The sequence below is a fragment of the Hemicordylus capensis genome, chromosome 10 (genome assembly GCF_027244095.1).
Source record: "Hemicordylus capensis ecotype Gifberg chromosome 10, rHemCap1.1.pri, whole genome shotgun sequence".
In the NCBI taxonomy this organism is placed as follows: domain Eukaryota; kingdom Metazoa; phylum Chordata; class Lepidosauria; order Squamata; family Cordylidae; genus Hemicordylus; species Hemicordylus capensis.
The window spans coordinates 13,991,115-14,006,188 of NC_069666.1; the positions used below are offsets into that span (position 1 = coordinate 13,991,115).

Below are 15,074 nucleotides of genomic sequence, written 5' to 3' on the forward strand. Positions count from 1 at the left end.
TGGAAATAAGTGTACTCTATTTGTATCTAGGCGGGAGATGCTCGTGTGGGGAAGAACTTCAAGAAAGCATAGAAAAGGGAACCAGATTGGCTATTGGGTTTCCAGCTTGCCTAGCCATTAACTTAGCTTGTTCATAATCAGAATCCCAAACTATGGGAAACTCCTATATCGGGCAGCAACGATATAGGAAGGTGCTGAAAGGCATCATCGCATACTGAACGGGAGATGGCTGTGCTAAACCCCTCCTGTATTCTGCCAAAGACAACCTCAAGGCTCTGTGGTCGCCAGGAGTCGACACCGACTCGACGGCACTACTTTACCTTTTCTTTACATGGCTGTAGTCAAGACCTAACCCTATCTATCAGCTACATACTGAATAGGTAGCGGGAGAGAGAGATGTTTCCATCTTCTCTCTAGGAGGAAAGGAAGAGGACTGACTCACTACAGGAAGTACCTGAGGCATCCTGGTGGTCATTAGGATGGTCAGTGCAAAAGGTTGATGCACTGGAACTCTATCGCCAACATTTCCTACATGCTTAAAAACACAGATAATTCTACTCTAATCCCTCTGTCTCTCCCCCCCCCACCTTTTGTAGATCAAAAGATTATTCGGCGCTGCCCTCTAAGAGACTCTGGCATTTTCTGGTGAAGCAGGAATTGCTGCAGGATACCTTCATCCGTTACACGTTCACAAAGAAAAGAAAGCAAAGCGAGGTACGCCCCCCCCCCCCCCGAAAAAAAGCTGCAACCCATCTTGACTGAAGTTCTAGGTGTTGCCTTCCATCTTGAAGTGCCTTTTTATTTCAGTGCTTTTTGTATTGCTTGGCGTTCCAGCTTTATTTTGCTTCATCCGTTTGTTAAAATAAGCCGGATGGTATGCTGTTGTACGTCACTGATTATTCCCACACCCACAGCTGAACTTTGCGGGACAGCTGTGTGTGTGCGCGCCTAAAATCTTCATATATACGACCACCCTGATCATTAAGCATTCGGCCCTTACGCATATGTGAGCTCAGTGTACACAGAGCTTTTCGCATGCACCGAGACTTCTCTACTAACTTGAATGCCCGTCCAGCGTAGGAAGCAGCTGCCTTATACTGAGTCAGACCATTGGTCCACTTAGCTCAGTACTGTCTACTCTGACTGGCAGTGGCTCTCCAAGGTTATAGGCAGGGGTCTCTCCCAGCACTACCGGGAGATGCCAGGGGTTGAAGCAGGAACCTTCTGCATGCAAGCAAATGCTCTACCCCTGAGCTCTGGCCCCGTTCTACCAGGGAATTAGGACTGCTGCATTTAGGGGTCTTCCTCCCCTGCCTGATAGAGTTGCCATCAGAAGCCGCCATAGACTGAGTTGTGATTGATTTGGGGATCCTTGGTGAGAGAGAGGATCATAAGAACAGCCCTGCTGGATCAGGCCCAATGAGGCCCATCTAGTCCAGCATCCTGTTTCACACAGTGGCCCACCAGATGCCTCTGGGAAGCCCACAGGCAAGTGTTTAGGGCATGCCCTCCCTCCTGCTGTTACTACAGGCATACCTCATTACTCACGGGGGATCCATTCCTCGCCTACTTCCACGAGTAACAAAACTGTGAGTAATAAAGCATTATCCCTATGGGAAATGGGGGGTTAGATTCCAGAATGGACAAAAAAGGGTTCTAGGTGCTTCATTCCATTGTGAAAAAACAGCCAAGAAAAGCCAAAAATCATTGAAATGCTTTACTATACCATGCTCTGTGGGGTCTACATGTGCCCAGGAATGCCCCCCAAATCCTCAAAATGCCCCCCAAACTGTGAAAAATAATGGGGGAAATACTACTACTACTACTGCCAAAGGCTCTAGGCAGTTCACACAAATAAATACAATAAAAACAAAGCATTAGCCCATCACTTGAGCTACTGATATTCCCAACATCTACCTAGCTACCATGCTGGGCTTTAATATTATTATTGTTGTTGTTTACAGAGTCAGACAGGTGTTATTGACTGGTTTGTTTTATCCAGACATCGAGTCCTTGCAAATGACCTGGGATGGCTGAGTTTTATTGTCAGTGTTGCTGTTGTTAGAGATTATTATTTCTTGTTTACACAGTCAGACAGGTGTTATTGACTGGTTTGTTTTATCCATCATCATTATTATTATTTATTCTATTTCTATACCGCCCTTCCAAAAATGGCTCAGGGTTGTTTACACAGAGAAATAACAAATAAATAAGATGGATCCCTGTCCCCAAAGGGCTCACAATCTAAAGAGCAACATCAGATAGACACCAGCAACAATCACTGGAGGTACTGTGCTGGGGGTGGATAGGGCCAGTTACTCTCCCCCTGCTAAATGAAGAGAATCGCCACATTAAAAGGTGCCAAGTTAGTCGGGGTTATCAAGTCCATGCCCTTTAATTGCCAAAAACTGTTTGGAAATAAAGAAACAGGCACATCACAGAGATAACTGACGGATTGCCAAACCATCACTTAGCAGTTAGGAGCAGTCTGTCCATTTCTCTCCCTTCTTTGTAGTTTTGGAAATGGCCACGGTTCACCTTATTTCTGTTCCAACCTGTTCAATAAGCATAATTTGCAGCAGCTTGAAACCAAGGCCAGAAACAATTTTGTAAACCATGGTTTAGGCCAGGCTTGCATAACTTTGGCCCTCCAGCTGCTCGGGCTGCAACTCCCCAAATCCCCAACCACAGTGGCCAATAGTCAAGAATGGTGGAAGTTGCAGTCCGACATCTGCAGGATGGCCAAAGTCATGCAGCCCTGGCTTCGGCTAACTATGGTGAATGAAAACCTTGGTGCAGACGTAAGGCTGACCATGGTTCTGTCCAAACGCGAGAGCGCCTGAGAGAAGTGCACAAGCCCCCTTATTGCCAAAGCACGGTTTGGAGTCTGAATAGCATTATGTCTCTGCACCAATTGCAGCCTGTTTCCATTACAGTTCTGTGCGTTGGTCTCTCTTCCTCCTCATGAATGCAACAAACCTCCTACAGAATAGCTTAAAAACCCCTGCTGGTTCAAAGTATCTGTGTGTATATTATTCCTTGGTTTCTTTACTCTGCCTTACGTGTCTGTATCCATCTAGGCAGCACCGCATTCCGAATTTGCTTAAGCCCCCTGCCCTTTTATTAAAAAAAAACCCCTCCCTTTGTCATCACCGGCTGGCGTAACAGGGTGGTCTTTTAAATTCTCGCTTGGAATGTTTTCATTCTGTGTCTTTTTTTTATATATTTGTTTGTGCATGTGTTTTGTGTTTGTGACCGTGTGGTGTTGTGTAGTCTGTAGAAGATCGTGCGGAGCAGGTCACACAAACCAGCGTAGCAGAAGGAGGCAAAACCAAGGTAGTATCCCGTTGCCCAAATCCTCCAGCGCACCTTTGAACCTTTGGTGGGGCGAGCTTTCCCTTCTCCCTCTTGCTGAAGAGAAGATGACGTGGTCTGTGTAATCTCTCTGGCAGATCCTTGGTCTTTGTGCAGACGCTGATTCCATAGCGGCTTGTCCGAATGAGCCGGGGGGGGGGCACCCAAGGAGGCTCAGTTGCCTCTGGTTCCCCCCTCTCTCTTTCTCTCCCTCTTCCCACCCCGCCTGAGAATCACGCTGCCTGCAGGTTGGCTGTTCATCAGGTAGAACTTGCAGGAGAGCTGAATTTGTGCGGCCATGGTTTAAGGTACACAGTGACCGGGTTCCAGGATTTCCCCAGCCCTGGTATACTTTCTGAACACGTTTCCATCATTGATCGCCTTTTATTTATTTATTTTAAAGATGTGTCCACTGCCACGTATAAGAATTCATTTGTGGCTTACAGTAAAATCTTTTTTCTTTTTTCTTTTTAATATAGCACCGTAACCTCTAAAATCATAGAAATGCGGGCAATCAGTTCTGCCTGACGATTGGCCAGCCTGCAGGCAGCAGGGCTCTCAGGCGGGGCGGGGGAGGGGGCGCCCTCGAGCCGCTGCCGGGAACCAGAGGTAGCTGTGCCTCCTTCGGCGCCCCCCTCTGGCTCACTAGGATGTGCTCCCACTGAGCTGATCGTGCTCATGTGGACATCTCGGCTCACTGACACTTACCCCACATTGTGCGTCGGGTGCATCTTTTGGCTTCTGAGAGGTGCAAGAAGTCCAAAGATGAGTTTCTGGAAGAGCTCTACAGCTACTAAACTTCTTTTGCACGCTTGCTTCTAATATCTCACAGCCGATCGTACCGCAGCGAAGCGTTCGGATGAACCCATTTCCTACAAACTCACTTTTTCATTGTATTCTAGGTTGAGGCAGAACTTGGCTACCCAGGAGGAAGAGCAAAAATCATACACAAGGAGTCCGATATGATCATGGCCTTTGCGGTCAATAAGGTAATACCTTCTCCCCCGCTTGAAGTTCCCGATTCTCGTTGTGCTTGCCCTAAGTGCTGAGCACCTGCTCTCTTTTTTAAAACTTTATTCCGACATGAAGGAAAACATGGGTGTTAGCTCTTTGTCTGAAATGGAAAGAAAATATTATGAAGTACAAACATCTGTACCTGAATGCAGCTTAATGTCTGAATACGGGACACTTGTTGGATGAGTGTTGAACATAACGTGTGAATGGGACTGCTGTAGTCACGTCTACTGTATTTCACAAGTTTTATGCATGCAGTGTTAAGAGACGTTCATCTCGTTCATTAATTGCTTCTCTATTTGTGCCGCGCAGGCAAATGTCAATGAGATAGTGTTGGCTTCCACGCACGATGTGCAAGAACTTGATGTTTCAGCTCTCTTGGCAGCTCAGTCATATATATGGATTGGAGAAGAATTTGACCGAGAATCTAAAAGGTTGGACATTCTTGCTTTGTAACTATGATTAACTTTAACTAGCAAGCAGCACACATAAGACGTTGAGGGCGAAAGATGTCGTAGTTGAAAATCAGTGTCTTGATGTACGAAGTATTCACTCTGAAAGATGCACACGTCCTCCTTGTCTGTGATGCCACACTGGCTCCTAGGCTGTCAGCAAGCTGACTTTTAAATAAACGAGAATGAACCCGTATCAGAGATGTTGCAGTATATCCCTGGTGTGCATGTGTTACCTGGGCCTGTGGCTGAGCATGAGTAAAAATCAAAGGTTAGCAGCAAAGACAAGACTCCCTCCTCTAATTTGTTTCTCACTTTATATGCAGCTTCTTTTCCTGTTTTTTGGCAGTTTGGGTGGGGTTTGAAAAGCAGTCCCAGCTTTTTTTCAAACCCCTTTCCCCTCAGAGAAACAAAGCTGTGAAATGACTGGTGAGAAAAGAGTGTTACATACCTTTCCCACTGAGAGCAGAATGGGAGTATTCTTCAAACAGATATATTTCTGGCTCTTTGCCCCTCCCTTGCCACAGAGTTCTATTATCTCTGCCCACTTGCTTGTCAACTGTTAAATGCTTGAGCTCACAAACATTCCGTCCTCTTGATTAGCATGGGGGCTGTTGAGATGGCTGCCCCCCTTATGTCCCCCCCCCTTAAAAATTTTTTGAACACTAACCTATCATCTTCGGGTCACCCTGAGCCTGCCAGTACTTGCAAGTACCCACTTGCCTGTAGGTGCTCCCATTTCTCCATCTATAAGGACACCAAATTTCAGCAGTTTTGGAAATAGTATAAACACTATCAGAAATATAAACAATAATGCCCTGGCTGCACCTTTTACAGTTCAGATGACGTGGACTTCCGTGGTTCCACCACAACACTCACTCAGTCCAGCACCGCATCCTTTGCAGTGAGTCAGATGCAGCCTGCTTCTTCATCTATGCCGTGGTTAGGCAGCGGACAGACAAGTACTGGAGCTGGGGTGGTAGGTAGCTTTGTTTTTGTATCTTCTTCTAATTCAGTCAATTATTCTAGGGATGTGCACAAAACCAGAAAACCCAATTCGGCTCCAATCGAACCGGACTCGAGCCGAACCGAGTCCAGTTCAGCGCACAGTCGAGCTGGGCCCGGTTCGGTTTAAATCTGAACCGGTTCGGGCCCAGCTCTAGGGGTGGGGGGGCAGTAAAAGCATTCAACCTCAGAACAACTCTCACATCCCTAAACTATTCCGAGTGTGTGTGTTTGTGTGTTCTGTTTTGTAAAAATATGATGTGGCACAATGGCCACCAGATGGCAATAATTTCCAGTTTAATTGCATTTTGTATCCCCTTATAGCAGGGCTGCAGAACTTCAGCACTCCACCTGTTCTTAGACTACAACTCCCACCATTCCTGGCTATTGGCCACTGTAGCTGGGGATGATGGGAGTTGTAGTCCAAGAACAGCTGGAGGGTTGAAGTTCTGCAGCCCTGCCTTATAGGGACTGTGTCCTGACCACACCATGGCTTTATACACTTTGAATAACAGAATGTGCAACTCATCAATATTTTGCTTTTCAGCCAAAAAAAAGGTACCTCTGTTTGCTGGTCCTAAATTTCCTGGCAGTCAATTTCATGGGATGACCCTTGGTTCTAGTGTTATGTGAGAGGGAGAAGAATTTATCTCTATCCACTTTCTCCAAACCATGCATGATTTTATAAACCTCTATCATGTCTCCCTGCAGTCGTCTTTTTTCTAAACTAAAAAGCCCCAGGTATTGTAGTCTTGCCTCATAAGGAAGGTGCTCTAGGCCCCTGATCATCTTGCTTGCCCTTTTCTGCACCTTTTCCAGTTCTACAATGTCCTTTTTTAGATGTGGTGACCAGAATTGTACGCAGTACTCCAGATGTGGCCGCACCATAGTTTTGTATAAGGGCATTATAATATTAGCCGTTTTATTTTCAGTCCCCTTCCTAATGATCCCTAGCATGGAATTGGCCTTTTTCACAGCTGCCACACATTGAGTTGACACTTACAACGAGCTGCCCACCATGACCCCAAGATCCCTCTCCTGGTCAGTCACCGACAGCTCAGATCCCATCAACTTGAAGTTGATGGGTTTTCCTCCCAGTGTGCATCACTTTACACTTGCCAACACTGAACTGCATTTGCCATTTTGTTGCCCACTTGCCCAATTTGGAGAGATCCTTTTGGAGCTCTTCACAATCTGTTTTGGATTTCACTACCCAAAAGAGTTTGGTATCATCTGCAAAATTGGCCACCTGGGTGCTTTCCCCTACTTCTAGATCATTTGTGAATAAATGAAAAAACACCGGTCCCAGTGCAGATCCCTGGGGGACCCCACTTCCTACTTCCCTCCATTGTGTAAACTCTCCATTGATACCTACACTGTTACCTGTCCCAACATGGCTTGCAGCCAAAAAAAAGAAAATCAAGCAGCAGCCACTGGAAGTGGCAGTTACAGTGTTCCTTGTAACTGAATTTTCAGGTGGTGGCAACTACAATTCCCATCCTCCCCAACTGCAGTGGCCTTTGGCTGGGGTTGATGGGAGTTGTAGTCAGCAACATCTGAGAATCCCTGTTACAGAGGACACTGCCAGTCATCAGGCCCAAGGCCTATCAGGTCCAGCATCCTGTTTCACACAGTGGCCCATCGTATGCCATGGATTGCAATAGGTTTGTATTCTTGTGCAGAACATTTTGCCAAGTCCGTGTATAAACTTCGTGTCACGATTTCTTTCCCGTGAAGCTGATCAAGCGGAACCTGAACAATGTGAAAAGGATGGCTTCCCATCCCGTCCATCAGTATTGTAAGTCATTTCTCTTTTGCTGCTTTAACAGAGGGGGGAATCGTCAAATGTGCCAGGGGGCGGGAGAGTCATGTGTCCGAGTCGAGTCCGAGTCGAGGCAGCAAATGCTGCCTCGTCAACTCGTTTTCCAACCCAAACCCCTGCAAACTCTGAAAGTGGCCCAGAGGGCAGGGAGGAGGGATCTGGCAATTGCTTCCTCTTCTCTCCTCATGCTGCTTGAAAGGCTCAGATGGGGTCAGCTCAAAGAGCTGCTCGGATGGCAGTAACAGGGAGCATCTTGCTCACGCCTAGGGGCCTGCCTGGCTACAATTGAACCGGGGGTTGTGGGGGCCGGCAAATGGCCCTGGACCCCTGTGGGGGGGGGTGTTTGTGTGCTCGCTCTTCACTATTAAAGTATGAGGTGCTTGTGGTAGGTGTGTATGTTACAAAACAATTATCTACACCAAGATGCGTGAATGCAAGTAAGTAAGAGTGTGAGTGTGTGTGTGAGAGAGAGAGGTGTGGGTGTGGGTGGGGAAGTGATGATATTTGCACAGAATTGAGAGAGAGTGTTTGCTGATAATGTTTTTCCCCCACCATGGCCTTACAGTTCTCCTGCAGCAAAGATACAGGGGGAGGAGAGAGGAGAAGGTGGCAGGGTGCTTGAGGGCCCCTCTTCACTTCTTTTCCCAGGAATCACTTCGACTTTGCCATGACGCTGCTGGCGCCCCATGACTCTGCTGCCCAAGGCGACCGCCTCACCTGGTCTCCTGAAAGGGCCACCCGGTTCAAGGGCATGATATTATCTCCTTGAGTGAGTTAGACCAAGGGTTCTCCAGCGTAGGCCCCCAGACCTTGTTGGACTTCAGCTCCCAGAATCCCTTTTGGCCACTGAGGCTGGGGATTCTAGGAACCGAAGTCTGACGACATCCAGGGACCCGAGCTGGAGAACCCCCCACCCCGAGTGGCATGTTAATGATTTGGTCTCGTGTGCACTTGGGTGTTTTTGCAGACCTTACCGGAGCCCAGGACGGGAGCGTCCGAATGTTCGAATGGACCCGGCCGCAGCAGTTGGTGTGCTTCCGGCAAGCGGGCAACGCGAGGGTGACTCGAATGTATTTTAATTCTCAGGGCAACAAGGTGAGTGCTCCCAGTCACACTCCTTAAATGAGCATGTAAGTCTTCTGCAGATGCTGCCATTTCACGACGTTAGCTGCTCTCAGAGGCGGCCAGAGACTCACTATGGGAGAAACACAAGCACAGCTGCAGTCTTCACTTAGTAAACATTGCCAAAAGACAAAGTCTGCATCAGACTTGGGTCTCCCATCATTCCCAGCTTTCAGCCATTGTTGCTGGGAATGATGGGAGTTGTAGTCCAACAACATCTGGGGGGGTCCAAGTTTGAGAAGCCCTGCTCAAGTTAGGCCCTCCCCCCCAGCTGTTTTTGAACTACAGCTCCCATAAAGCCCCAGCCACAGTAGCCAATAGCCAAGGATTATGGGAATTGTAGGCCAGCATCTGCAGAAGGAATGAAGTTGAGCAGACCTGCTATAGCTGCATAGGAAGCTGCCATATGCCGAGACAGACCATTAATCCATCTTGCTCAGGATTGTCTACTCTGCCTGGCAATGACTCTCCAGGACTTCAAACAGGGATCTACCCAGTAGGGATCTCCTACTGGGAGAGGAGAGCTGGTCTTGTGGTAGCAAGCCTGACTTGTCCCATTAGCTAAGCAGAGTCTGCCCTGGTTACATTTGAATGAGAGACTCTCTCTGGTCCTGCTGTCTTCTTTCTTAAAGCTCCCGGGCCCCGCTCATGAACTGTGCTCGAACCGTGGTTCATGCACATCCCTATCCCAGACGCATATGGATGCCGGGCAAGATGGACCATTGGTCTCCTTCAGCAGGCCTCCTCTGTTCTTGTGGTTAGCCGCTGTTCTTGTAGTTTGCAGTCTTCCTGTCTGAATGCAAAGCTATAAATATGGCATGATGTCTCATACAAAGGATGGTTCGTGCCAAACTCCATCTGGACCCAGTTGGGGAGTTTCAGCCTTCTCTGTGCACAGCAAGAGAGCGAGAAAAAAAGGTGTGACGGGGGAGAAGTTGTAATGTGGAGGATGCTGGTTGAGTGGGGGCGGGTCTGTTGAGCCCATGAATGTTGCAAAGATGGGGGTGGCTTAGCGGGACAGCAGCCACTCCATCGCTCTGCAAGGAATCCGATGCCGAGCAGGTGGAGTCCACCCCCTCCGAGTTCCCACCTTGAGCCAGCCTGTCTGTCCTGCATTTGTAGGAAGGCTGCATTTCATTGCATTCCCAAAGAGCTGCACAAATATTTTGTTATACATGTATTTCCTGGGGGAAGTGTCCCCCACTGATTTTGCTAGAATGTATTTCCAAGATATATACCATATACTGAGTCAGAGCACTGGTCCATCTAGCTCAGTATCGTCTACCCAGACTGGCAGTGGCTTCTCCAAGGTTGCAGGCAGGAGTCTCTCCCAGCCCTACCTGGCGATGCCAGGGAGGGAACTTGAAACCTTCTGCTCTTCCCAGAGTGGCTCCATCCCCTGAAGGGAAGATCTTCCAGTGCTCACACATCAAGTCTCCCATTCAAATGCAAACCAGGGCAGACCCTGCTTAGCAAAGGGGACAATTCATTCTTGCTACCACAAGATCAGCTCTCCTCCTTACCCTTTCCTCTGCAAAAATGACCGAAATGTTACCCTAATTGTGTGACGATTATTCCTTCTAACCGGGATTCCCAGATGTTGTTGACTACAACTCCCAGCATCCCCAGCTGCAATGGCCTTTGCTTGGGCATTATAAGAGTTGTAGGCAACTCTGGGAATCCCTGTTAGAGGTAACATTGGTGGGGGTCAGGATAAAGAAGAGATGATGACACAGTAAAAGTAGGCTATCACCTATTTTCCATCTCTAGCCAGGTAGACATTGCCAGAAATGCAGAGGAGCATTCGTCCCCTGAGTTGGCATTGATGGCCTAAAACTGTGGCCCTGACTCACGGACTAAAGCTCAGTTAAATTATAATTGTTTCTTTCTGGAGGATTGGTTCCCCTCTTTGAATTGTATTGATGCAAACAAAAACAAACCCTGCATATGCAAGACCCTGAAAGGTTGGAAATTATTTTTATTTTATAATGGTATTTTAAAATCTTCAAAATGGATTGATCAGCATTTTTGTCCCTGAGCTGAGTTTTCTGTATTTTGTAATTTGCTTTCTTTTGTACTCTTCTGAAAAATTAAAAGGAGGAGAAACCTCCACCTCCAGCCTCAAAGGCAGGATGCCTCTGAGTACCAGTTGCAGGGGACTAACAGCAGGAGAAAGGACATGCCTTCAACTCCTGCCCGTGGCTTCCAGTGGCATCTGGTGGGCCACTGTGTGAAACAGGATGCTGGACTAGATAGGCTTGGGCCTGATCCAGCAGGGCTGTTCTTAACAGAAGGGGCACTATACAAAAATTCAGCTCCCTTGTTTGGATATAGGTACCCAATACACTTTCTTATGTAAAAAGCTTTAAAAATGCAGCCCGGAGCCTCAGATCTCCTCCGGCCCTGGATATTAAAAAGTGTGTCATGTTCATAAGGTCACGACTCTTGGTATAGGAATGACTGAGATTTGGTCTCTTCTAGTGTGGTGTCGCTGATGGAGAGGGGTTCTTAAGTATCTGGCAAGTAAACCAAACTGCAACTAATCCTAAACCTTACCTGGTAAGTAAGAGAAACCATTCTTTTGGTTTGTATTACTTAGAGCAGTGGTTCCCAACCTGAGTTCATCCAGATGTATCTGAACTACAAATCCCAGGATCCCCAGCTACACTTTATTGTGGCTGCGGCTGCTGGGAGCTGTAGTTCAGCAACATCTGGAGAAAACCCTGGTTGGGAACCACTGGTTTAGAGTGTGTCTGGGCCAGGTCACGTGATCGTCATTCGGGTAGGGATTGTCATTTGTGATCGTCATGCTGGACACGCAGGGATTCTCAACATTGGATCCCCTGATGTTATTGGACGTCAGCTCCCATAATCCCCAACCAAAGGCCACTGGGGCTGGGGATTATGGGAGTTGAATTCTAATAACATCTGGGGACCCAAAGGTCAGAGGCGAGGAGCTCAATCATCAGTCAAGCGCCAGCTGGGTAGGACCATTTTCCTACCTTGTTCAGAAGCTGGGGATGGAACCGGGATAGAGTGTGCCCTTCCTACCCAGCTGGGGCTTGACAGACAGTCACGTTCCCAGCCTCCAACCCTGTTTATATCTAACACACAACTGGAAATTGGGAGTGCGCTCAGCTCCCAATTTAGAGTAGGTTTCTCCTACTCTGGCCTGCCCTTCTGATTTTCAAGGTTTTCACTGGTTCAGGGAAGTGACTCCTACCACCCTAAGGCAATGCAGGCAGTTAGCAGAGGAAAGCAATTCCATTGTGTTGTTTATGGCCATAGAAATGGTAATTGGATGTTGACCCATCTGCTGCCCCTTGATAATCAGTGTGTGCAGAATAAATCGGTGGGGTATACCTTAAGGCAGGGGTTCTCAAACTTGGGTCCCCAGATGTCATTGGACTACAACTCCCATCAATTCCAGCCACAATGGCCAAAGGCTGGGGAGGATGGGAGTTGTAGTCCAGCAACATATGAGGACCAAATTTGAGAACCCCTGTATTGAGAAGCATGTAGAAAAAGTGCCAATGAGAGTCCCTGTTCTAGAGTGCAAAACATTTTTTAAAAGGTTTCAAATATCTCTTCTCCTATACTCAGGGTAGTTTAGGTTATGTATAGACTCTTAATGGGTAGGAACAAATGCCCTCATGGTTGCCCTTGAATTTGAACTCAGGAGGTACTTGAAATACTGCAAACATCTACAGGAAGCTGGAATTAATTGAAAAGGTAAAACTGCCTTCTACTGCGTCAGATCCTTGGCGCATTGAGCTTGGTATTGTTTACTAGGGCTGTGCAAATTTGTATTCAAAAATTTGGATTTTACCTGAAATTGCCCCAAATCGGTAAAAATTGGTAAAATCCGAATCTGGTGTTCTTTGGGTTTTTTTAGAAAATCAGATCGGTAAAGTCAGAATTAATTCCAAAAGATTGAAATTAATTTCAGAAATACTTCTGAATTTTGGAATTAGCCAAATTGAATCAGGGTTTTCCCCATAGAGGTGAATGGGGAAATAGAATAAAATTCACTAAAAATCACTGGTTGGTCCTTGAAACCTGCCACACATGTGGATAAGGGAGTCAGGTCCACCTGTAGTGAACTTGAAGAGAATTGATCAATCTCATAAATTTTGGTGACTTTGTAAAAACGGGTAAAAATGGTGAAATCTGGCTTGTCTCTTGAACTTGAAACTTAAGACCCTCTTTTAACCATCACTCCACAACCATGTGGAAAAATCTGCCCTTTGCCTTCATGAAAAGGGGTAACAGCATGCCCCTTTTGCCCCCCCCCCCACCCCATCTCCTGAATGGATGGGCAAACTGTTATGGAATCTGGCATACATATGAAGTCCATAGTAGAAAGACTTGGTGTAATTTTTTTTTCAAAGCTATGAGTCAGTCAGTCCCCTGATTTGGTGGATTTTTGAATTTTCTCTTTTAAAATGGTGAAATCTGGCTCGTTTCCAGCCAGAACTTTAAAAACTTCTAAAACTGAAGAAACTCCTGGAGCTCTGGAGCTCTTTAGGACTGTCCTGTTTTAACTGTCTTGCAGCCCTCTCAGCCATGGTGCAAGAAATTGCACTTATAAACAAAAGCAATTGTGTTATTTGAAGCTATTGCTAACATCTTACTGGTCGTTTCTAGCAGTTGTTTGTATCCCAGCCGTTTCGCCCGTGATACCCGATCACTGCATCTGTCAAAGTTGGTGCTGGCAGCTTTGTGCCATGCGGCTGATTAACGTTGTGTCCCTTGGTGTTTCAGAGTTGGCAGTGCCACAGCAAAACCACAAGTGACTTCGCATTTATTACCTCTTCAAGTCTAGTAGCCACTTCCGGGCAATCCAATGACAACAGGTAGGTCCAGAGGGCAAGATAAAGGTTGCATGCCAGCATTGGTGTGCAGCTACATCTGGGCTTAGGATCATAGGAAGCTGCTTTATACTGAGTCAGACCATTGGTCCATCTAGCTCAGTATTGTCTGCACTGACTGGCAGCAGCTCTCCAAGCTTTCAGGCAGGAGTCTCTCCCAGCCCTACCTGGAGGTGCATGCAGATGCTCTTCCACTGAGCAGTGGTTCCATCCCCTCAGTGGAATACCTTCCAGCGTTCGCCTGTAGTTTCCCATCCAATTGCAAACCAAGGCAGACCCTTCTTCGCAGAGGGGACAATGCATGCTGGCTCCCACAAGACCAACTCTCTTTCACCCTAAGAGTGACTGTAAATAGGTTTCAAAGAAAAGTTATGTCTGTCTGAGCAACCTTCCTCTTAGAATCTGGGACATCTTGCCCCAAAACTAGGAACACGATACGCCTGGGGTGTGCAACTGCAGCTCTCCAGTGCCTTTTGGCCTACAAATCCCATCATCCCTGGCTGCTGGCCACTGTGACTGGGGTGATGGGAGTTGTAAGCCCAAAGCATCTGGTGGGCCGTAGTTGGGATACCCCTGGGATCTGTTGTGGACCAGAGTTCCCTGTAAGAGGGATTCCCAGACATTGTGGACTACAACTCCCATAATCCCCAGCCAAAGTCCATTGCAACTGGGGATTATGGGAGTTGTAGTCCACTACATCTGGGAATCCCTCTTTCAGGAAACCCTGCTGTGGACCTGCTGCCAGCCCCATCTGAGGTCATGCTAACCGATGCGTTTGCGTGTGTCTTTTTCTCCTGCAGAAATGTGTGTTTGTGGGACACCCTGGTGTCATCGGCCAATAGCCTCATCCATGGTAGGTCTATTGTTGCGTATCCTTGGTAAAAGTTGTGGTTCGCAGTGCTTATGGCGCTTCCTGAAAGTTGGGAGTTGGCATTTGTCTTGGTCCCATACTGGATGGCGCACTCACCTCTGCATTCAGGAAAGGCACTGCCATTCCGATGGATAGCTGGTCCTGCCTGGGCCCCTAAGGCCATACACTGTGACATCCTTGATGCTAAGCGGGGTCACCTCAGCTTCAAAGTGCTGATTTCAGCCCGCTTACCCCAAGGATCCCTCAAGGAGCGCCTTTTCCCATAGGAGCCTCATTGTGCAATGTCTCCCGAGGAGGCCTCACTCCCAATCCCATCATTACCCAAAGTCAGAGGGGGAGAATTACCCAGATTCCGACCACGACAGAGATTCTTCCTGTGTGCCTCAGTCTTGAGGAGCCGTCCCCCTGAAAGCGGTATTTAAAACAAAACCAGACGCAGCTGTACTGTAATGGTACACGTTTATTGCTCGTAAGATGTATTAGGATTTTGACTAGTGATTGGTTATGAAGGTGCCCCTCAATGAATCAGGCGGTGGGAACTATTATTATTTATTATTTATTTA

At 47.3% G+C, this 15,074-nt stretch overlaps 1 protein-coding gene across 3 annotated transcripts in view; it reads left to right on the plus strand.

The window, feature by feature from the left end:
* Positions 1-15,074, plus strand: part of DMXL2 (Dmx like 2) — a 92,510-nt gene that overhangs the window by 70,017 nt on the left and 7,419 nt on the right. For 2 of the 3 annotated variants that reach the window (XM_053271982.1, XM_053271983.1), the window contains exons 33-42: positions 597-714; positions 3,274-3,336; positions 4,257-4,343; positions 4,681-4,802; positions 5,658-5,799; positions 7,563-7,623; positions 8,615-8,742; positions 11,251-11,328; positions 13,534-13,625; positions 14,441-14,493. In XM_053271982.1, coding sequence (XP_053127957.1) covers positions 597-714; positions 3,274-3,336; positions 4,257-4,343; positions 4,681-4,802; positions 5,658-5,799; positions 7,563-7,623; positions 8,615-8,742; positions 11,251-11,328; positions 13,534-13,625; positions 14,441-14,493 — 944 coding nt within the window. The remainder of the gene's footprint in view (positions 1-596; positions 715-3,273; positions 3,337-4,256; positions 4,344-4,680; positions 4,803-5,657; positions 5,800-7,562; positions 7,624-8,614; positions 8,743-11,250; positions 11,329-13,533; positions 13,626-14,440; positions 14,494-15,074) is intronic. The other variant, XM_053271984.1, reaches the window with a different exon arrangement.